Source organism: Urocampus carinirostris, chromosome 4 (assembly GCF_059441175.1).
Source record: "Urocampus carinirostris isolate Australia breed hairy pipefish chromosome 4, RoL_Ucar_1.0, whole genome shotgun sequence".
Classification (NCBI taxonomy): domain Eukaryota; kingdom Metazoa; phylum Chordata; class Actinopteri; order Syngnathiformes; family Syngnathidae; genus Urocampus; species Urocampus carinirostris.
The window spans coordinates 15721269-15746405 of record NC_142352.1 but is presented as its reverse complement, the minus strand read 5'-3'; the positions used below and the strand labels follow the sequence as shown (position 1 = coordinate 15746405).

The following is a 25137-nucleotide window of genomic DNA, read 5'->3' as shown; positions in this document are numbered from 1 at the left end:
ATTTAATGTGTGGTCTTTAGAGCCAGACGGACGAGGGGCATGACAACAATTTTAAGCATTTACAAAAAAATTCACCAAAAACTCAAGCTCTTTTCAAACCTTGAAAACATAGCATTAAAATTCAAGCATTTTCACGGATTTTAAGCACCATTTATGCCCCCCGCTAAGAATGCATTTTGTTTCCCTTCTTTTTGACAAAATTAACTTTTCCAGGTCCAAGGTCACAGCAAAATTGGGGATAATGGATCTTGCTTGCATGAATGGAGTTATCCTTTTGGTGAACAGAATGGACAAAAAAGACCCTGCCATGCATGACACGTATCTGCCTTTTCACATCCCTGCAATAGACGACTGTGGATAATGGATAGCGACCAAAGCAGTAACGCCTGAACCAAAAGAATAGCAATAGTCAACTAAGGATAATGGACCGCGGCCACAATTGTGCATTTTATTTGACGCGGGCCCAAACAGCACGCCTGCTGTGCAAAGACCCCTCTGCCAGTCCCTGCTCGCAGCAATAGATGATTGGGGATAATGGATCACAGCTACACAGGTGCAAGTCATTTAAGGTGATAATAACGGCTAAAAAAGAGCCGCCAGGCCCAATAAAAGTGTACACTGCTTGTCCCAGCTCGCTGCAATATGCCATTGGGGATAATGGATCACTGCAAAACAAGTCTAAGTCATTCTAGTCACTATAAACAGCAAAAAAAAAAAAGAGCCGCTAAGCCCGACAAAAGTGGGCACTGCTGGTTCCTGAGTCAGACGCCTGGAGGATATCACTAAAAACCTTCAGGAGGTCTAAATCCGTGCTATGCAGAGCCTTAAAACCTGACTGGATACCCTCCAGAACATCATGCTCATCCATGGACTTTAGTTGAGTATATACAACTTTCTCCATGATATCGGAGATAAAGAGAAACTTAGAGATGGGCTTAAACCTATCGGGAACAGTTACAGTCAGTGTTCCCTCTAAGCTGCGCGCCTGCGCAATTGCGCACTGCTCGCACATTCTGAGCGCACAAGAAAATCTGGCCAGCGCACAAAAATGAGGGCTCAAAATTACTAATTAAGAAGCGACTTCAGTGAAAGTTACAGTGCATGATTAGTAGAGTCGGTCGAGAACCGGCTTCTTCGGCTCGGCTGACTCAAAGGAATCGGCTCTTTCGGGTCCTAACGGCTCTTCAGGTTGTTTTTGCTTCTTTAATCCCAACATGACGTAATATTATGTAGTTATGCACAAAATGACTTAAAGGAAGGGGGATAGAACAAAAAAAGAAAAAAAATACCAAAATGAAAAAGTAGTGAAAAGCTGAAAAAAAAGAAACAAAAAGAAGAGAAAAAAAGAAGGATGAAAATAGAAAAAAGCCAGAAAAATAGAAAAAAATGAAATGTAGGAAAAAAGTAAATAGAGAACAAAAAGAAAAAAGTAACAGCTCGTAAAAAATAATCACAATGAGATTTTCTTTTAAAGGAATTAAAAAAAAACACGGAAAAAAAGAAAAAGTTTGTGTTACATTCAAATAATTTCCAATTATATCAAGTGAATCTTGTTGCCAACATTGTACTTCCACTAAAAAATGGGATTAAGTACAGTTCTGTCTCGTACAACTGACTAAATAAGCCCCCAAAAATGTTAATATTATGCGACAAAATATTTCTGGAAATAAAAAGAAATGTATATCTTGTGAAATAATTGTAAGAGCAAACCACGTTTGTAGGCCGTACAACCTTTGCAATAGTACATAAGTCAATTCATTTAAAAGAAAAAATAATTTTGCATTGCCGGAACCTCAGCAAAATGTAATCTGATGTTTTGGACATGTTTGATATTTAATTATCTTGCCACACTTGGGATTATGGTTGCTCACTGTTGTTTCAAGCGTTGCTCACCGACTTTGTGTGAACGCTCAGACCCGTGGAAAATTAGAGGGAACATTGGTTACAGTAGTGTAGAACAGTAATGGCCAGAATTGACTGCACCTCTTTTAAAAAACGAGAAAAAGTAAAATCATGAGAGGAGCCTGAAGGCTTCAAATGGCCAACCACATCTTCTAAAAATGACAAAGTCACAGGCTTAAACCTATCGAACACGACTGTGCAATCAACAGAAACACAGGAGTCAGGAGCAGAGATGATGGCCCTTGTATTAAGAACCTTGTCCACAAAAAGTGGAGAAAATTACCGATTTCAGTTGATACTTCCAAACTGATTGTGGGGCATTAAGAACGGAGCCTGTAGTTTTAAAGAGCACACGCGGGTGGTGGCAGTTAGACACAATAATATCTAATAAATAATAAAAATAATAATAAGGGTTCACTGTAAACAAGCAAGAAGGGGTCCTAGCGTAGCTAACATTTATCACCCGTGTGATGTCCTATACTTTGTGGCAAGACACCTGGCAGCACAATTTAAGATTCCTGCACGGCAAATGTTTTTTTCCTTGATTTGTGTGACCTTTGTCGGCGCTATCGACTTGCGAGCTGACTTATTGGAGCAAAATGCCAACCGCGAGGGTAAATGCCTCGGGTCTCCTGGGGATAGCAACATTTTGTTTGGTCCCAATCATGTTTTTTTTTTGGGTATGAAATTGCAAAAAACGCAGGCCCCGGGGGCTGTTTGTATTCAATAAGAAGACAAAGTGAAAAATCAGCAGGTAAAATGTGAAAGGGCGGATCTTGTCCGAGAGTATGGAGGACCAGAAGGGTCAAAATAAAAAATGATGATGGAAATAGAGTTAAGATATTGAATACAAATAAATAAAATAAGTTAAACAAATAAATATTGAATTATATGTAATTTCTGGATTACATTTTATATTGTATCTTATTTATTAAGGTTTATTCTATATGTTTTCATTCCTTAAATATGTTTGATCACTTAAAAAATATATGCATATCTTATGCTTTTATTCATCTCTGTATTTTTTGCATATTTATTCATGCATTTATTATATATAATAATTTGTAAAATTTCCTATCCTATTCCATCATATTCTTATGAATTTAACTTTAGAATTACATTTTTACATCCTGTTCATTTATTTATATTTATCTGTGATTAGCGTTTGTTTATTCTATGTATTTATTTATACTTAATTTATGATTACAATTTGTATATCATATCCAATGAGTTATTTATATATGTATGTTTTTTGAATACTTTAATATTTTTCAAATACTTTTATATGTTGTGTCCTAATTATTTAATTTCAGAAATCTTTTTTCCATGACGTCGTATTTATTTAACTGTGTATTTACCTATGTGTTTTTTGCATTACTGATATTTTTTACATATCTTCTATCGTATTATATGCCACATATCTATTTGATTGATGAATTACATTTTTATATCCTATTGTATTTATGTATCCATTTATTTTTTCAATACTTCAATCATTCTTAATATTGTTTTGTATATAATTTTGTATAGTATGCATTTATTTATTTAATTACATTTTGACATCTTATTTTTTTTATTTTGCATTTAGGTATATCATCTGACTCACATTTATGTATCCTATCTTAATTATTCATTTAATTTCAGAGTTAATTCTGTTACATCGTATTCCTTTCATTACTTTTTATTTTTAATATTTTCAGGCGGCGCAGTGGTTAGCGCTTGTGCGGCACAGTTCATGTCATGGGAACCTGTCGTGGGTTCAAATCCAGCTCCAGACTTCCTGTGCGGAGTTTGTATGTTCTCCCCGTGCTTGCGTGGGTTTCCTCCGGGCACTCCGGTTTCCTCCCACGTTCCAAAAACATGCATTTCAGGTGAATTGGCCGGTCCAGATTGTCCCTAGGTGTGAATGAGCGAATGAGTTGTCTGTCCCTGTGTGCCCTGCGATTGGCTGGCAACCAATTCAGGGTGTCCCCTGCCCACTGCCCGGAGATGGCTGGGATGGGCTCCAGCCCCCCCGCGACCCTAATGAGGATAAGCGGTACGGCTGATGAGATGAGATGAGAGGTTTGGTCCTCTAGTAGGTGGTTGGTTGCTCATTCAGTGCCATAACGAATACATACGTTTTCAGAGGGATTGTCCCTGAATGCCAAAATGTAACAAGAAGTTTTTTTGTTTAACTATTCTTAAGGGTTTGGCGCAGCAGTTCTGCGAGTATCAAGCCTTTGTGAATGATATCAGTGTGATAAATCACCACTCGAAGTGGGTTTGATCAGATCTTTGTCAACACATAGTGCCAAGTTTTACCTTATAGTACCATATGGCAGTGCGTAGGCGCCAGTCCATATGTTGAGTATGTGACTGTACAGAATGTTGACGTTTCAAAGCTTTATTCTTTCAAAAAAAGACGATGAAGCACTTGGGTAATAGTTGAGACAAGAGAGGGATGAGGTTTAGTGTATGGCTGCAATCATCATGATGACCCGAATCCTCTGATCACATCACCAAAAACATCGGGGGCTGAAAAGTTCTTACATTGTACATGCATATGTTCAGTGTTCTTGCAATAAAATGTTATTTTGCACGAAAAATATCCTTGTGTTGAAAAACATTGTTTAGATATTGGAAGTATCACAAATGAAAAGAAAACCACCGTAGTAAATTGTGCTTGAAAAACATCCTTTTCAAAAAAAATTCAGACTCAGATTCAGATTCTAAAAGGTCTGGTAGCCTAGATGGTAAGGCGCCCGCTTTGAGACTGGGAGGTCGGTGGTTCGCGCCCCGGCCGAGTCATTCCTAAGACTTAAAAAGTGGTCGGCGGCGCCCTCTGTTGGCTGCGGCTGCATCGGCTCGCTACAACGGGTCAGCTGCAATCGACATTTCGTTCTGTGTACATTGTTACACAGAATGACAATACAAGGAAATTATTATTATTATTATTATTATTATTATTATTTTTCTCAGTTTTCTTGGAAATTAGTACTTACAAAAAAACAATGTTCAACTGTAGTTTACTAAACAATGGTAAAAGCTAGAAACATACTTTGTTTCCTGGTAAAAGGTGAGGGTTCAGGCTTTATTTTGATATGTCCTATGCTTATATAGCTATAGAACAGGGGTGTCAAACATGCGGCCCGGGGGCCAGATCAAACCCGCTAAGGGATTGAATCCGGCCCGCGAGACAACACTCAGAGAAGCGCAAGAGAGTATTTTCTCTCTCTCTCTCTCTCTCTCTCTCTCTCTCCTCACTCGCTGTGCCTCTCGCTCTTTCACTTTCTGTGTCTCTTTCTCTCTTTGTTTATCTTTGTCTCTTTCCCTCTCTGTGTCTTTTTACCTTCTTTTGCTCTCTCTTCCATTTTTCCTTTTCTCTCTTTCGCTCTCTCCTCCTCCCATTCTCTTTCTCTCCTTCTCTTTTCTCTCCTACCCTCTTTCTCTCTTTCTATTTCTCTTTGGATATCATTCTTTCTTTCCCCCCTCTCACTATTTGTCTTTATATCTTTTTTGTTACTCACATTCTCTCTACCTCTCTTCTCTCACTCTTTTTCTCCCTCTCTCTCTTTCATTGTCCCACCCTCTTTCCTTTTCCCTCCCTCTTTCTCTTATTTCTTTATCTCCTTTTCTTTCTCCTTAATCTACTGGTCTGGCCCCCGAGAGAATGTTTGTTCTATCGTGTGGCCCCCGACCTAAAATGAGTTTGACACCCCTGCTATAGAACAACATTTTCCGTAGGCCTTCAAAATGCCAAAAATTGGCTGGCACCGGCACTTCCTATTAGAGAGAAACGTCTGGCATTAAATGAGTAAAAATACATTCTAATCCGTCTGAACGGGCAAACGCGATCGACTGGAAAGAAAAATCAGATAAGGAAACTCCCGCGTTCGACACAGTGCCGGTGCAATTATTATCGTGTGCGTGTCATCTGCGATCGTCCGCTTTTCCTTTAAAGGTTGCTAATTGCTTTAATGTGTCCGGCCCGTTTGAGTAGAACACAGGCCGACTTGTGCCCTCATATCCTGTCTTGTTTCTCAACGCTTGTAAAACACAAAGTCTTTTTGTTCTCAACCTTTGCCAGATCTGCAACTCCTTCGTTTTAATTAAATTACATAACTGGCACATGGCAAGACGGAGCTCTTGATAGATTACAAACTCACGTTCTGGCTTGAAATTCAATGATCGGGCTTCACTTGAATCGAGTTTCAGTCAATGAAGTGTTTCAACAGAAACCATTAGATACGTTTTTTTTAAATCAATGTAGAGCAGGGGGGGGGAACAGATGGTTCGCAAGCCAGGTATGACTCTTCATGAGTACATCTGGCTCGGAGATAATATACCAAGCTAAACGTGCATCCTTTAAATATTGGTATATGCGAAGTGACACAGTAAAAACAGTAGTTCTGAATTTACAATGCCTTGCAAACGTAGTGGCTTCCCAAGATTTTTTTTTTTTTTTTACATACAGCCCCTGCCCTACTTACAATGAGATTCCGGACAGTCGTTCATAAGTTGCATCAGTGCAATTTTTTGTCGGGAATGTATGTTTGAGGTTTATATAAGTATGTTTAAGGCTTGTATAAGTAACCTGTATTTGTTTTGTACTAAAAAATAAACATTTCATAAAATAGCTTTCAAGGGTTCAAGCTTTCAAGAGTTAGGCGACTTCCTCCTCTGTGGTAGAAAGTGGCCGAAAAAAGCAATCCAACCATTTTCTCAACCGCATCAAGCTTTCTTATTCCACTTTAATTTCAAAAGAAACGGCTCACCTCTTTTTTACAGCAACAGAAGTGAATGGATGCACGAGATATTGAACAATAAAAATGTCAAAGTTCTTATTGATAGTGGGGGGCCATGTGTAAGTCAGTGTAAGTCCATGCTTCCGGGGCAGAAATTGAGCTCACTTTCCAAGCAAGGACCAAACTTTTTTAATTTTGGTGAGTGACATGAATGAAAACATAACTTATTTAACATTGAAAATCCAATTACAACATGTGCCTCGTCCTCGGAATACTTGTAATCCCCATGTGTATATGAATATAAACACGTAAACAATTCATTCAGACTTCTCAAAAATACGACTTCTGATCCCAGTTGGACTATTCCTTGCATGTAAATGTAGTCGGTGAGTTTGGGGGAAATACACATAAAAAAAACGCAAATTGAAACTTAAGGGAGCATGAAAAAAGTCAGCAGTGAGTTCATGTAAATACTAACAATATCTCATCCGTTTTTGGCCACAGCCGTTCCAAAGAACAGCCACCTAAATTAGAATGAAAACAAGCTTGTCTGCCAGTGACAGGAGAAAAAGCCTCATAATAGGAAGAGAATAAATAAAACACTAGCGGAGAAAAATAAAGCCTGTTTGCTTTTGCTTTACTCAACAATGAGATAATTTAGCACTTGTCCCCAAAGAAGCATCCCACAGCCTGGCATCATCTTTCGGAAGGGGATTTTGGAGTATCCAGGAAAAGCTGAGCGCGTTATAGCCCGACTTTCACTTTTCAACTGTGGGAGTACACAAACGACTTTGAAACAACTGCCAAGTCTTTTCTGAAAGTACACTTGGTTTTCCCAGGTAAAACACACGCCCCTACCCACTCCTCCACATTATATATTATCCCATCCCACCCGAGGCTCGAGAGGAGAGCGGCTATCTTAAGATGAAAGGGGGAAAGAAAAATTAAATAAAGAGTGTTTTTCCAATCCGTTGCCTCAGTGGTCTCTCAAGTGTGGGAGCCATTTCAATATAATATATGGGTGAGGATGTGATAAGACACTTTCGTGTTGTGCACGTCAATGTGTTTTTGCGCGCAAACCTGTCTTTGTATGTGCAAAGGACATTAGTCGGTTTGCATACACGTGCATGAATGTGTGTTTACGTGCGTTAAGCAAGGAAGTGTGTTTTTGTGCCTGAATGTGTGTTTATAGGTTTTGCATACAGAGACACCTTGCTATTTCACGCTTCGGTTATCGCTGGTTTACTGCTTCGTGGATTTTAACTTGCCTTTATTGTCATTGATATCAACATATAGTGCATTGTGTTTGGAGCAGAAAGCACATTGCAAATGCTATTACAGAGGCAGGTTAGGGTGGACCACTGTGGGTTTGGAGGGTGTGACTGTGTGTGCAATAGGCTTGTGTATGCTTTGAGTCAAACAGCGGGGCAGGCACACAAGTTAATGTGTTCACCCCCCAAAGAACTGGGAAGGCGAAAGCTAGTAGCTTTAGTGGGTCATACCATTGAAATAAACTTCATCCATTAACTCAGACTCAGAGGAGAATCTGAAGAGCGCAAAGAAATGGTGTTTACCAGCACGTTTTATAACGTCCGGGAAGCGTCTGAGGCGGCGTCAGGAGAGGCTGCCGGCCCAGCCTACCGCTACGGCTAGGCTAACAACTCTTAGAAATGTCAGGTCCATCACCCATGAAACCGATGACCTGGAACTACAACTCATGGGAAACTGCTACATTCTGAGGCATGTTAACCAATGCCAGCGTGAAGCTAGTCAGCCGCTCTCTAAATCGCTTTCTTACTCTTAAACGAGAAATCTTCAAATTTTACGCGAGTGTGAATACATGTGTAAGTGTGCTATACACGTCAGTGGGTTAGTATACGTGAATGTGTTTTTATATATATTATGGACACCAGTGTGTTAATGTGAGTAAAACTGTGTGTACGCGTGTTATACAAAAACTGTGTTTAAGAAGTGAATGTGTGTTTGTGTGCTATGGATATCAGTTTGATTTTGTGCATGTATGTTTATTCATGTGTTAAGGACATCAGTGTGTTTTAGTGTATTAAAGTGTGTGTACAAGTCATATCCACATTTGTGTGTTTTGTGCATGAAAATGTGTCTTTCTGGTGGGATTCTTCAAGGTTTGGTCTAAAGCAGGACTGTCACGCTCACAAAAGGAGAAGAATCGCTTGGCTTGAAGGACCAAATCCAATGCCTGGAATACACAATGAAATTACACCCACCCACCCACACGCACAAATCTGTTTGAATTATATGCAGACCGAGACCATTCCTGGAAGAATTCATTTTAAACATCCACTTGAGCGACATTGTTGATATGAATATGCACAGTCGGGAAGAGTCAAATAGGGAGAAGAATTACCACAGAAGAAAAACTTTTATTGTTTTCTTATAAAAGACGCTACGGTTTGACCGAAAATGCATCTTTAGTGAAAGCTGAAAAAGAGTCCGAGTTCTCTTGCCATAACGCAGTTTGACTTTCCATCTTCTGATTTATCTATAAATATTTTTTTGCCAACAATTTAAGAACACCTGTACACTTAAACCAATCAGAGAACTGCACCAGCGACATCATTATATATATAAAATCATCGACGTACAGTGCTTGTTTGCTCTTGCTCCATAGCTGCAACCCGGTAGAGTCAATGATGTAAAACAATGAAAAACAGAGCAAAATTATGGTCAAAATAAGAAACTGGCATCCTATGAAATCTTACTTGCATTTGTCCAATATTAAAAGCTCGACAAAGGCAGACACTACATATAGATGGATACAATTGTTGCATTCACTATATATGGACTGTAACAGTTTTGGTGTGGGGGGGCAGAAAATGAAATTGAAATATCCCAGAGAAATCAACTAACATTCATGAGACATTTTAACAAGTATGCCTGAATTTGGGTGAAACATTTGTTTCTGTCACAAAATAAGCATGAAAATATCCCAGATGACGGAAATATTTATATATGTATGGTCCCTAATTCATGGAAAATGTGTGTGGTAATGGAGGGACAGCAAAAATTGAAGGAACGTTACGTCTTTTTCAAGAACATAGAAATGTGCTCATGCTTGGACCCTATCAGATAAACACAACTATGATTATTATTTGAATCATATTTTTTTACGTTGAGCTGTAAGAACACAGGGGCAGCAAGGCAGTGCAGTCGTTGGCAGCACAATTCTGCGGTTATGGGATCAAACCTGACTGTGTGGAATTTGCATGTTCTCCCTGTGCTTGGCAGCACAATTCTGCGGTTATGGGATCAAACCTTACTGTGTGGAATTTGCATGTTCTCCCTGTGCTTGCTGTGTTTCCTCCGGGCACTCCGGTTTCGTCCCACATTCCAAAAACATGCATGTTAGGTTAATTGGCCGGTCCAAAATGTCCCTAGGTGTGAATGAGCGAGTGAGTTGTCTGTCTCTGTGTGCCCTGCGACTGGCTGGCAACCAGTTCAGGGTGTCCCCTGTCCACTGCCCAAAGATAGCTGGGATGGGCTCCAGCACCCTCGCAACCCTACTGAAGATAAGCATTGGAACTAGTTTACAGGCTGGGGGCGTCGTTGGTGTCATGCTCTTTCCGGACATCTTCAACATCTTACCTGATGTTTACTATTATGTGTACAGTAATGCTAATTGTAATTCACCCCGGTCAATCCTGGAAGGGGGATTACAACATGTGAGGTCCTTTCTCAAGGTTTCTCCTTTTCCTCACACTGAGGTTTTTGAGTTGTTCCTTGCCCGCATGCTGGTTTAAGATCAGGTAATTGTGTAATTTTGGAATTGTAATCCTGTGCAGTCCTTTGAGACATTTTTTGTGATTAAGGGCTATATAAATAAATGTGACTTGACTTGACAAGTAGTGGTTGGATGGATGAACACAACCTACATTTAGACGTCTATTTTGGGCCAAATCAAAACTGAAACCAGCCAAACTCCGATGTCCGAAAGACCTCCGGTGCTGGGTGGGTAATGTCCTTTTTTGCGGTTTATCTTATCATCCATCCATCCATTATCTACCGCTTATCCTCAGTAGTGTTGCAGGGTGCTGGAGCTCATCCCAGCCATTTTCAGGCAGTAAGTAAGGGACACCCTTATTTGCTAACCAGTTGCAGGGCACATACAGACAACTCACTCGCTCATTCTCCCCTCTAGGGACAATTTTGACCGGCCAATTAACCTGACATGCTTGGTTTTGGGACGAAACGGGAGTGCCCAGAGGAGACCCACGTAAGCACAGGGAGAACATGCAAACACCTCACAGGAAGGCTGGTAGCTAAATTTGAACACATGACCTCAGCTGCTGTGCCGCGTTTATCTTATCACATACTTGAAAAACACACTGTTATAAAACTATAATTCGAAGGAGTAACTTTTGAGTGAACTTCAAAATTGTATACTGATGAAGAAGAATATTTACCAAGAGCAAAGAACCTTCAGTTGAGAACTGCTTCTCATTCTTGAAAAATGAAACTCACAGCCTTTCCCACCTCATTGTGGCATCTGTCACAATCTCCCACTTGCTTTTCTTCCCACCTGCACCTCATTAGCATTAAAAAATTCACGTCTTTCGTCAGGGCAAATGTCTGCTCCATAAAAACGATAATTTATGCAAACAGCTGATGTGATAGTTTATGGATGACTTAACATCTCGACAAGCTCCGAGAAAATGAATGCTACTTCCCCAAAGATCTTGCGAGGGCTGGGACCTAACAATAGACGGATTTGCATTGGCACCATGTGTTGGGATTAGAACTACTCAGAATGGAGAAAGAATAAGAAAGAATTTGGTTGGGATTGGCAGGGATGATTCATTTCTAGGACCCACATTAGACGCAGAATAGACCCCCGGGTTTCATGAAACATTCCCAATTACGATGTGCAATATGTTTTTTGGCCCTTCTTTACTTAGGGTTCGTTTTCATGGTCAAATTCAGGATATTTTGAAGGACTTTTAAAGCCAATTTTTCAGTACTATTACAAGAACAAATTTGGTGTGAATCATGTATATTGCAGATCTGAAAATATCTGCAATTTACATGTTTGATTCGTGTTTGCATTTACCAAGAAATAAGATTTTAGGATCTTTAATAAACCAAGAATATATTTGTAGACCAGAAAAATATGTGTGTAAATATTTTCAAGACAAATCTCTCTCCATGTTGGTAGGGGTAAAAATGACTGTAAGATTTAGTTTACATTTTCAGTTGCAGTAAGTTTTTGCCATTACGAATTACCACTGGAAAACGCTACCTAATTTTTATGCATGGTCCATGAAAAATACCCACAGTTGATACGTATTCGTTGCACTAATGCACATTTCATAGTAGATTCTCCTAACTTCTTGGGCGCAACCCCTAAGGGGCAATGATGTTTTATAGGACAATGATGTTCAAACTAGAGAGGCCGTTAAAAAAGGAAAGAAAAGAATGCAATTGCAAAGTAAAACCACTGAGAGAGCAGTTTAAGCGTCATTTTTAAGCAGACTTGTTGAGAAACAATGCAATGGTTTTCAGCATTTACGAGTATTTCATTGTGTCTGTAAAGGTGATATGGTTGACATCATATCACAACATCGTTACAATAATATGTGGTCTGTGCAGCCCTTTGAGACTTGACTTAAAATACAGATGTACAATTGTTTGAACTATCTTCCACAATGCTCTATATGCCTCTTTGTTCAGTACAGAATCTCATGTAACAAGCTTTACATTTTCTATTAAGTATTTGATCGTCTGGAAAAAATGAATCGGTATTCTTGCAGTTTAGGTTATACCTCTCAGACAAAATGCATTGTGTTAACCATGGCAATATGACATCTGAACATTTTGATATACCTGTGGCGTTCCTCAGGGCTCTGTACTACCCCCCTTATTTTTAGTATGTCTATGCTTCTCCACAGTGATCTTGTCTGCAAGTGTAAAATTAGTTTCCACAGGCGTGTAGATGATACTGGAGGCATTCGCTACGTTAAGTTACTAATGCAACATCCATTGCTGGTCATCTGGGCAGGGGAATTAGCTCTTGTGTGGCTCCTTCTCAAAGTTCCCTTTTTCCTTATGCTTAAAAGATTTTTAGTTTATCCTTGTCCGCATATCAATTTCAGATCAGGGGATAAATTAATTGTAGCCTGTGCAGTCCTTTGAGAAGTTTTGTGGTTAAAGGGCTATACAAATACCGTAAATGTGACTTGATTTTACTTAATTTGTTTAGCTATGGGTCCCAAGACCTGCAGCGATGCTAAAGTGAGAAGAAAATTGTAAAACCATGGAAAAAAGGCTTGCAAAGAATCCAGAAGAAGGCAAAAGAGTGTTACACTTGTTGATGACTATAGCGGTAATCAATGATTGGGACTATAACTAAAAATATGGAGGCAACTGAAGCAACAAAATCTACAAATGCTGAACCAACTATATTGTGATATGTGTATATTCTTAACCCCCTCTAGCAACTTTAGTGAGATGGGAAAAGTTTACTTTTTTTAATGTTCCATTAAAGGTGGTGTACGTAACTTCAAAATATTCTAGTAGCTGATGCCATCTTCTGGCAGAAATAATCATTGCAGCTTCTGTCAAGCTGCTTGTATGGCCCGTGCAGGTACGTGCTTCTCTAAGACGCGCTCGAATAAACTCTTCTTTTTTCATTTTGCTGGGGTTCGGCTTTGCATTTGGACTGTACTTGAAAAAGTCCTTTTCTCACTTTCATCATTTTAATCTTATAAAAAAGGAATACCTCATGAAATCACTCCCCACTATCCCCCCCGACCTCCTTTCTTCCAGTCTAACGCACTCAGTGGCTATAACACAAAAGTTAAAAGTAAGATAAAAGCAGATAGGCGCGTGGAAAAATGAAGGCTCTTTGAAATCAGTCAGGCATTGTTCATAAAAACTTAATAGGGAAAACATTTTATTTTAAACTGTTTAAGGACACAACAAACTATGCAACCTACCTTTAGAAAAACATTTCTGAAAACTGGGGTTTTTTGTACCAATAATTCAGACAAAATTTTAATTTTAGCATACACATAAACCACCTCTAGTGATTGTAGTGATCAATCTGATTTTTTTGTTCTATTTTAGTTTTTTTTAAATACATATTAAAGAAAAGTGATTTTTTTTTTTACTGGGATTTTATATTTTTTAACTCAAGAATACATGGAACCACAGACTACATTTTACTGTACCCTTACACCTCTTCCGCTGAAAAATGTTAAAATTTGTACCATATTTTTCGGTCTATAAAGCGTATCGGATTATTAGGGGCTTGCTCGAATTTCAGTCTATTTTGAGGAATTTAGGTGCAACTTATGGTCCAGAAAATCAGTTAGTTCATAAATGGTTACCACATTTCAAGTCACGGTGCATCTCCAATTTTATCTACCTTATTTTCTGGTCCATAAGGCTTTTCAGATTATAACTTTCTGATTCCTGGCTTTTTTTTCTCAGGTGCATCTTATAGCCCGCAGGATACGCAACATAATTGTCATCTTTCTAAATTCAAGTTTAATGAATTGTATTTTTTTATACCAAAATTTATTGAACCAATTGATTTTAGCATACCTGGCTAGTGACAGATGTGCCTCAGTCCTCAAGAATCGATGGGGAAGGAATTCTGACTTTGTTTCCTGACAACTACTGTATTATCCTTTTTGCTCAGACTCGAGTTACTTCCTGTCCATATAAAGGGAGAATGGTGGCAAGTTGGAAATGAAAATGAGAAGCTTCTGAAGAAACTTAACGCCCTGGGGCGTCTCCCTCTACATCTCTTTCTCTTGAATAATACAATAGAGCACCCTACATAGCTCACACTTCCAGAGGACCCACTTAAAACAAAAAAAAGACCTGCTTTGTTGAAGTTCTTCCTATGGCGAGCTGGGAATCAGAAAAAAAGCTGGCACAATGAGTGTGCAGAAAACCCCGACGCGGTGCAATTCATCACGGCTTAATTAGAAAAAAAGCGGACGCAAACGAGGCCGGCTCCTCTGATGAGGAAGTCCTGGCGTAGCTCTTAGCGCTGAACTTTACCCTTTGCAGCTGGCTCATAATAGAAGCACGCTTGAGAGCGAGAACAACAGACAGCGGCTTTCCTCCCTGGTGGGAACACGTCACAATCGATCGTGGTCAACATCAAGGAAACGTCCAGCTCTGGCGGGGGCTACAAACCACAACAGACAGCTAAACCAAGAGGCTAACGCTGACCTGGGCGACACCAAACACAACATTAAAGGACCAACGTCAAGCAATTTGGCGCTTTTAAAGGTCAAATTCGGTTGAAGGTATACTATATATGATTGAAGCTATACTACGTATTATTAGATTCATACTATATGCACGTCAAACTGAAAAAATAGACCACTATCCGAGCATCACCCTAACCTTATCCGACACCACAAAGTTTTGAAGCACTTGGGGGAAAATACAAGGCTATACTACTGCTTAGATGTATGCTACGTATGTCTTGAAAAAGCAACCATTGTCCTAGCATAGCCTTAACCCCTGTCCGATACCAAAGATTTTTGGAGCATTTAATGGAGAAATAGGATTGACGTTACATTGCTATTCCTCGCTACTAAGCGCTTGGTACTTCGTGGCCTCAGTGCAGCGTGAGTTGAAAAATAGTCCACGATCCATTATCCCCAATCGGAAAATTGCGTTTAGTGGAGCCGGCAGAGTGTTCTTTTTTTGGGTTGACTGCTCTTATTTGCAGTTCTTTCCAACTAAAAGATAACTGCAGTGGTGCACTATTCCAAATACCACATGTCTGACAGAGTGGATCAGCAGAGGGCACATTTGTTAAGATGGAATGATTTAATTATCCATGATCGACTATTGCTGAGACCAGGAGCCTACAAGTACCTTTTTTTGTTTAAGGCTGCTGAAGTTTAGGATTGTGGCCCACCGAAAATTAACTGCATGGTTTTGGTCATGATCCATTATCCCTAGTGGACTATGCAGTGCCCAGGGATTGAGATAGAAAATTGTGTCATGCGTGGCGGCTCCTTGTTTCTATTATTTCGGCCTAAAATGAACGCCACTCATGAGACTTTCATCCATTATCTCCGATTGACTATTGCCTCTAGCAAGGGGTAGGTAGAGCGCATGTTAAAATGATGGAAGGGGATTCTTAGGCAACTTTCACACATCACGGGGTGTTTGGCTCCCTTTAACCGCAATCAATGAGTGAGTACAGTGACAATATTGGTATGTACTACATACGTATGTCTCAAAAACCCAAATATTTTATAAACATCACCTTGATCCCTGTCGGCCACCGCAGACTTTGGACCAATTAAAGAGATAATAATATAAGTTATACTACGTAGAGTTATGGTATGTCTTGTAAAACTGACCATTGTCCTAGCATCTCCTTAATTAAAGTTAAACTCCATGGGTTTGATCGAGGAGAGCTTTTTATTTACCCCCAGTGAAGTCTATTCATCAAGACTCTGAGTTAATTCTCTTGGAATTAACCTTAAATAGATTAGCAGATATTTTTACAGCAACTTTAAGCATCTTTGTGAGGAGTACGCTTCTAATGTGTAAAATCGTCGGAGGCTTTGGGCCTTAAGCTCATTAAAAGTCTGTGGTGTCAGACGGGGATTAAGGGGAGGCCAGGACAATGGTCAGTTTTTTGAGACATGCATACCTACATGTAGTAGTACAACCTCAAACGTATTTCGCCACTAAGTGCTCCAAAAGTCGGTGCTGTCAGATGGGGATGATATATATAAGATGGAGAGGTAGGGAGAGAAGGAGACCGAGAGCGACAGAGTTACAGGGAAGAAGAGAGAATTAGAGACGGGAGAGGGAGGTAGAAAAAGGGGAAAAGAAACAGAGAGAAAAAACAAGAGAGACAGAGATTTGTGAGAGAAACAAAGAGAGAGCGAGACGGGGACAGAGAAGTAGGGAGAGATCAAGAAAGAAGAGAGTGACAGGGGGGAAGACAGAGACAATGAGAGAGACTTTAAAGAGAGAAATGGAAGAAGAGAGGTAGAGTGAGAGAGCGATGAAGAGAGAGACAGGTGGACACAGAGGTGGAGTGGGACAGAGAGTGACAATGAAGAAGAAAAAGACAGAGAGAGACAAAGAGAGAGAGGGAGAGATGAGAGTGAGAGAAATGAAAAAGAGAGGGGAAGAGAAAGTGAAAGAGAGAGATATTGCAAAACGAGCTAAATAATGATTTGGGTCACTTAAAGCCTTGCTTTTACTAATAAAAAATACATCTACAGTAGATATTCACACACACATTGCTTTTCTGTTTTTAGACAGGAAAGAACATTTGTGAACATGGACCGTGCTAGAAGCTGATTGAAAAATCTGTCCGTGACATATTTCAAATACAAATAATTTGTTCGGATGTCACCAGATCCGCTCTGAGAGGGGACGGGAACATTTAATCCCTCTAATGCGCTCTTCTCCTTTTTTTTTTTTTTTGTTCCCGGTTTCTGGCTTCGGTCAGTTGTACAGTAGACCCCGGGATAAGACATTGATCTGTTCTGATGTGGGAATTGCAAATGGAATTGCTGTATGGTGGGGGAGAGAAAACTGTTAATTAGTTAACACTCCTGTTGCCTTCTGGGAAAATGACCGGCAACCGTGTTAAACCCCCCCCCCCTCCCTAAAAGTATCCTAAATGATATTTTTTAACTTTAAACTGTATAACGTTATCTAGATTAGCACCCAGTAGAAAGAAATTTGAGTGTGGTTTCAATTCACATTTCTATGTAAACTGTAAAAAGTGTAAAAAAAAAAACTCACAAAGATGTTCTTTGGGCCAAAATGATGCATCAGATAAATAAGGTCAACAAAGAACGTTATAATAAAGTTGTGTCTGAGATCAATCAGTAGAAGTGTTTTTTTCATATTTTGTATTGAGTTGCATCATTTTGTATTGCCTTAAATAGAAATACAAGTGAAGAGGGAGAATTATACAATACATACTGTGGTAAAGGATAAGTCGTTTCTTGTGGCTATATGTAATTTGGTGTTTGATTCAATCAATCTGCATGTATTGGGGGTTCAGTGACAACGGGTCTGTTTGACGTAGAGAACATTGGGTGTATGCAGAAAATGAGGACAACAGGCAGGTTAATGCATTCTGCACTCCCTGTACCTCTGATAAAAACATTAAAACAACAAAATAGACTCTAGTATATATTATTCGTGCATAGAATACATGCATATTATAAGGTAACATTGTATAAATGAATTAGAAGAATGAAATTTAATTTACCTTAGGTGTGACAAGACTTGAGCTGGTACAGTGGCGTTAGTGGGTGGATGCAGAAGGGGGAGGAGACGGCAGATTCTAATTAAATCTCATTTTGAAATTTCCACTTGAGAGGATTTTTATTCCCCCTAGGGAATGTCCTTTCTTTAATTGTGCCCCTATTCTTAACAAGCATAAAGGCCTGGGCTTGGCGTTGCCTGGCATTCTATCTCAGCGAAGTTATGGGGCCGTGGTTTGTTGAAAAAGCGGCAGGGATCCCCTAGGGAGAGCCAAAGAGCAGTATAACTGCATGCATCTCCAGAGCTGCTTGTGCACTAAAGTAGATGTCTATCGATTTTGTCCGTATTATGGGGGTGCCTTGACACAAAACCTAGGTCAAGACAATCCCAGAGGCCTAAACTATTACTGTGTAAATTTTCACCAAAATCGGTTCAGCCATTTCATAGCGTATAAGCCACATAAATAATAGTCCCAATCAACAATTGGTTACCGCCATGCAACAAGGCAAGGATCGCAACTCTTGTGCCTTTTTCGGATTTCTTTGTTATCTCAAGCCTTAATGGTTATCATGTTTTGGCCTTAGCGTCACTGCAAGCCTCAAACCTATCGTGCATATAACCAGTACGAATAAATACAGTATTGTATTGCCAACTCGCAAGTATTTGCATTGCAACCACAATTCTGAACAAAATAAAACATACAGAAATTGTAAAGTGTGAGATAGGGATGCTATAACAGAGGGCTCTACTGTAGCACATTCTAATAGCTGTCAAAGCATTGGAGGGAGAAATTTGGACTAGCTAGTAAAACCTTAAACTAGTAAACAATGGAAGTGTGTAATGTGGGAAAAATATTGTTAGCCAATTAGTCCCAATCGTTGATGTGTTACGGCCATGTAATCTAACGACTATGTCCGATTGCATGCCTTTCATGTATTTATTGATTATTGCATGGTTTGTTTTCATGGTTTTAATGTTAGCATCACTGAAATTCTTGGGACCAATAGAGAATAAGCAGTTAAAAATGTTTGTATTGTATCACACTAACTGGCAAAAAATAATAACGAAGCCCACAAGATTCTGTACCAAAGGAAGAGAAAAGCCTTATGGGAGGTAGTTTAGCCAATTGCATCGGAATTTTCAAGATGCCGTGACAAGCACCAATAGAAAACCAATAGCAGACAGGAATATTAGGGACCTAACTCATCAGAAGCACAAAACCCCCAAAAGTGTGGCTGTAAATAATTGGTTATTTATGTCATATAGTAGGATAAATGTAGTAATGATGGGCTAAAAACACATCTTACTCCACACCGTAAAGGGGTCACTGTATCCCGGGGGTGTATCGCATTCCATCTTACAAGACAAAACCATGTGAACAAGCCCGGGCCACTACCCCTTACCTGAATGACGGACATGCGGTTAGTAGGTGTGTCTGTGGTGGCGGTGACGGGGCTGGTGAAGCTGGTGTGGCATCCCACGTGTCCTTGGGGCACGCTGAGGTTATTGGAAGTGGGTTTGAGGTACATAACCTCAGACCTGGGTGAGCTGAGTGGCAGGCGTGTCTGGTAGTCAAAGTACATGGGGGAGGTGGCCAAGGAAGGACTGCTTACCACGTTCATCACATTCATGGCGTCCCGTTCCTCCACCTCGCTTTGCACCAGCATGATGTCGTTCTTGTTGATCTTCTTTTTCTTGCCTTTGCCCAGCTGCGGGTGGGAATATTCGGCGATGCGACAGTTATAGGTTCGGATCTCCTTGTTTTCCCGCTTGCACTTGACGGCGATGGTCACCATGGCAGCCAGCAGCATGATGGATATAATACTGAGAGTCACTATGAGTGGGAGTGACATGTCCCAGTTGCGATTGCCATCCACGTGGAGGAGTCCGTCAGCGGGTGGCCCGTTGGAGGCCTTGACTATCAATCGGGCAGCGGCAGTAAGTGTGGGTTTACCATGGTCCGACACTCGGATAATCAGCTCCGCTGCCGGGGTTATATTGTCCCAAAATGGGTGGGCGGTCCGCACTTCGCCGGTCACCGGATCCATATCAAAAAGTCGTTCCTCGTTCCCATCGGAGATCTCGTAAGTCAACCTTCCGCTTTCCCCATAGTCGTTGTCCACCGCCCTCACCGTGGTGATGATATACCCCACCCCAACGTTCCGAGGCACATGAATTTCAGCTGTGTCATTCTGGAGCAGCGGTAGGACGATGACGGGGATGTTGTCATTGACGTCGAGGACACTGATCCGTACCGTGGCGTTGCTCTCCAGATGGGGTGAACCAGCGTCCCGGGCAAGCACCTTGAAGTCAAAATATTTGATCTGCTCATAGTTGAAGGACCGCACGGCGTATATGGCGCCATTGGCGGCGTTGACGTTGACGTACGTGTTGACGTCGCCACCGCTCACATTAGAGTTGACAATGCTGTAGTAAACTGTTCCGTTCTGGCCCAAATCCGGGTCATGAGCGAGAACGGAGCCCAGGAACTCCCCCGGGATGTTGTTCTCCGGGATCTGGAGGAGGTACACGGCTTTGGTGAAGCGGGGGACATTGTCGTTCTCGTCCAGAATCTTGACGGTGAAGGATTTGGTGGAGTTGAGAGGGGGGACGCCGTTGTCCTTCGCCACGATGGTGACGTTATATTCGTCCTGAGTTTCTCTGTCCAAAGGACGATCAGTCACCACTGTGTAAAAGTTATCGTAGTTCTCCTCAAGTTTGAACGGGACGTTGCCCAGCACTCGACATTGGAGCTGCCCGTTCCTTCCGGAGTCTTTATCTGTGACACGAACCAGCGCGATGACGGTACCCGGAGGGGCTGCTTCGCTAATGGCTCCCTGTCTCACGGACACAAAACCGATGGACGGCCAGTTATCGTTCCTGTCCAGCACTTTGACTGTGACTTTACAGTGGCCTGGGATGGGATTGGGTCCCAAGTCTTTGGCCTGGACATCAATCTCTATAACTGGGCTCTCTTCATAGTCTATTTCACCCTGAATCTTTATGACCCCTGTCCGGGAATCTATTGAGAATAGCTCCCGGATTCTCTCGGGGGCGTATCCGCTAAAAGAATAGACTATTTGTCCATTGTTGCCCTCGTCAGGGTCTGTGGCGTTTAAATTGATCAAGACTTTACCAGGGGATGAGTTTTCTGGAATTTCCACCACGTAGGAGGGCTGGTCAAACACGGGGCTGTTATCATTCGAATCAATCACTTTCACGTTTATCTGCATGGTACCCGACCTTGGATATTCGCCACCATCGGTGGCAGACAATATCAGGGTGTGATGATTTCTTTCTTCCCGGTCCAGAGGTCTTTGGATAACCAATTCTGGGAATTTACTTCCATCCCCGCGAGATTTGACCTCCAAGGAGAACAGATTGTAGTCGTCGCGTGTGATCTGATACGTTTTCAGACCGTTTTCACCCGCGTCTGGATCGTGGGCACTGGTCAGAGGGAAGCGGGTCCCTGGAACGGCGTTTTCAGATATGTCAATGTCGATCTGGTCCGAAGGGAAAACGGGCGAGTTGTCGTTGATGTCTTGGATGTCGATTTTGATCATGCAGATCTCCTTGTCATTGGCAAACACCTCCATAGAGAGTTGGCACTTTGGGTTCCTCTTGCACAGGGTTTCCCTGTCGATACGTTGCTTAGTATAAAGTAGTCCACTCTGGGGGTCCACGTCAATGAGATGCGGTGCAGAGTTCTCCAAAACCCTGAAATTGGCTTTTTTCCCTTGGCCTCCCTGCCCATTCTGTTCCAGTCCAATCCTGGCATCTTTGGCGATGTTCCCGATCACGGTTCCTGGGCCTTGTTCCTCCGGGACGGAGTAATTCAAGTTTTTTAATGTTAGGGCTTGAGCCCATAACAGAAGGAAAAAGAAAATAGAAAGATACATCCCCTCTCTGGAGTAATGCCCCAAAAAACAAGCTTGGTTGTTTCTCTTCTCCTTTGACCTATTGATATTTCCTGTTTTTTTTTTTATAACTTAAAAGGCAGAGTTCTGTTCATCATGTGAGGTCTCGACATCCGTCTCGGTGGAATGCGTTGTATCCGTCACGCTCTTTCGACACCCTAATTGGTATTCCATGGAGCGCTTGGACTCATTGGGCTCATCATCGTGATCCGTTCTCCAAATTGAATACGGATACCACCTAGAAGATAGGACACACAAAAAAAAATGTACGTATGATGAGAGTTTGAAGGAAAGCAGACGGCAAACGTTGGAAATTCTAGCCGGGGGAAACAAGATCCCAAACTGAATCAGCGCTCGTATGTAATTCATCTCCACAATTACGGGGAGGGCAGCTTGCCATTTGGTTAACCTTGGGATGAGACGCTGCACATGTCTCATAAATAACAACTGACCCCTGTTGATATCACTTTTTCACACATTTATACACGGTATATAAAAATATGTATACCAGATACATACATAGATGTGTGTATATATATATATATATATATATATATATATATATATATATACTGTAGACACACACAAACACACAAACCCAAATATATAAGTAAAAAAAAAAAAAACCCTAAATATCAAACAGGAGATTGTCCATTGTGACGGCGATTTGAATAAGTGGGTATAAAATGAGGCTCTTACACGCATTAACAAATCCGCATAATCCGGATATTTCAAATGAGCCTCATAAAAAAATCGGGAAAAAAGAACCGTGTCATTCTCTCCTCTGCTTCTCTCTGCCTTTCTCCAACAGAGTCGACTGGAGAAGCTGTTGCTCTTTAAAAGAAAAAAAGGATGACGGTGGATCCAGCACGCACACACATAGATGAAGGTAAACTACACATAGAGGGAGGAATGAATAATCTCGATTTCATATATATTATATATATGACACACATACCGTATGTATGGATCCAAATATCTTTAGAGAATTTTATTTTTAGGGAAATGATGGTAATTTGAGCACACGCACACAAATAAAGGTAACTGGCCCATGTGGAGAGGAATGACACACATACACAATTAGATGGTAGGTAATTTACCGATAGGGAGAGAAATGAATAACCAGATTTTATTTTGTGAACGAATGGGAATGATCATGTATTTCTTCTTTTTGGGGGGAATATTTTATTCAACAAATCCAGCACACAGTCAAAATAATATATATATATATATATATATATATATATATATATATATATATATAATATATAATATATAATAATATTTACCTGCTGGGAGAATAATGAATAGTCAGATTTTTTTTATTTATTTATTTTTTCATAAATTGAGCCATACATAAATAAATAATCCATCATATAATTATATATATATATATTCTATCCAATATTCTTTGCAGAATAATATTTTTGGGTTTTGTTTTAAAGAAATCCAGCAAAAAAAAAAAAAAAAAAAAAAACGGCCAAACGAGTAATTTGCACCAAGGGAGAGGAACAAATAAGATTGAAAAAAAGAAAAAGAAAAAATTGTTCCAGTGAGTTTAGCCCCTATACATGAGTGTTGATTTTCTGCTGGGGATAATGAATCACACACAAATAAATAAAAGGTCACGTATCCATAGGGTGAGGAAGGAATAATTTGATTTTTGTTCTTTTAAATAAGGGAGATTTTTTTTTTTTTTGTGAATGCTGTACACAAATAGTAAATAAAAGGCAACATACCCATGAGGCGAGGAATAAATAATCCAATTATTTTATTGGAGGGGGGGGGGTATGTATTATGTTTTTATTCTCAAACATTTCAGCACACAAACAGTAAAGAAAGATTAATCTATCCATAGGGAGAGTAATGAATAATCTTGTTAAAGATAGTGGGGTTGTTCTGCATAGTATTTTTTTGAGTTGTTTATTTATACATATCCAGATAAACGACAAAAAAAAAGAAATAGTTGGTCATTTACCCACCTGGAGATGAATGAATCATCCGATTTGTTTTTTAAATGTATATTGTGGGAGAATGATAAATGTTCCAGCACAAACGTGCACAAAAAAAGAAAGGTAATATATCCTCAGTGAGAGGAATGTATAGTCCATTTTTTTGTATTTTTTTTTAAACGGTGAATGATAAAGATTGTTTACGGGTTTGCGGTACAAATTCAATGTAACTTACCCATAGGGAGAGGAATAAATAATCCCGGGGAAAAGATGTTTTAAAAAAACATATAGATCCGAAAGCAGTTCCTTATGTTATTCCGGTGAGTTTAAACCTTTTAAAATAATGTGAATTTTAATGTTAGTTTTTAAGGGGAGGAGGAAAAAGTCAGCCAAATAACTGGACTCCTCCTAGGGTTGCAAAGGCTCGCCTACAATTCTGCCTTCAAAAAAAATGAGGAAAAAACAGGCACATCCTGTAGGTAGGATCCAAAGTGTTAAAAAAGATGGGGGGTGGGACAGGGCACTCAGAACCAGAACCCTTCCCAGTCCCGGAGAGTGGCACCGGTGCGTTGTCCTTGCCCGGCGTCCTCATGCAAAGTGGGGGGAGGAAGGCAACAGTTCCCCCCCACTCGAGTGCAGTCCAAATGGAACTGGTGAGTTTTTCCAGGGGTTGGCAAGCTGTTGCAAAGTGTGCAGCAGGTCCGGACGGTTCCAGAACGGGTCCAGAACAGAACCAGGTCCACAGATCTGTATAGCTTCCGAGCCGAGCACGCAATGAAGTCCGCGCACGAAGGCGCCGCATTAATATGTTGCCTGCGCACGGCATGACGGCCAATCAGGGCGAGGGGGCGGGACCAGGAGGAGGCATTCAAACGGGAGCGGACTGCAAATGACGGACGCCACTTGCTGTTATTTTTCAAAAAAAGGACAAGAAAGAAAGAAGGAAAGAGTGATGAGGGAGGTTGGGTGGGAGGGGAGGAAGAAAAAGCGTAACTGCTTTGTTGTTAGCAGATGTGTGGCCCGGAAAAAGAAGTGTCCGTTAAGCGGTTAACAAACAAAACGAAAAACACTCTTCTGTACCTATGGGGTTTCCATTATTTTAAAATTGCACGTAAACGCATTATTGTCGGGAATGTAATATCATTGCGCTCATGTTAAAAAAACCGTAGCCCCAAAATTCATTTTGATATGCCTTTGATTCCAAATAATTGGTTTTTTTTTTAAGTGATTTAAAGGGACACTGTGTAATAGTTGATCACTACAAGCAGAAGGAAGATTTCAAACTACGGAGACTCAAAGTGACCAAAGCACAGCATTTTGCCTCTCATTGTTCTTCCAAGTCTTTCATGAAGAAAGAAAAAAAGGAAAAGAAGAAAATGGCTAATAAGAGAG

At 40.5% G+C, this 25137-nt stretch overlaps 1 protein-coding gene across 3 annotated transcripts in view; it reads right to left on the bottom strand.

Annotated features, from left to right (window-relative positions):
* The window catches only part of pcdh17 (protocadherin 17), a 95349-nt gene extending 70850 nt beyond the window's left edge, over positions 1–24499 (bottom strand). For 2 of the 3 annotated variants that reach the window (XM_088333757.1, XM_088333758.1), the window contains exons 1-2: positions 23981–24499; positions 19280–22031 (exon numbers count right to left, since the gene is read on the bottom strand). In XM_088333757.1, the coding sequence (XP_088189883.1) occupies positions 19280–21775 (2496 nt within the window). In that variant the 5' untranslated portion in view covers positions 21776–22031; positions 23981–24499. The remainder of the gene's footprint in view (positions 1–19279; positions 22032–23980) is intronic. The other variant, XM_088333759.1, reaches the window with a different exon arrangement.
* Positions 24500–25137: the final 638 nt, after the last annotated feature.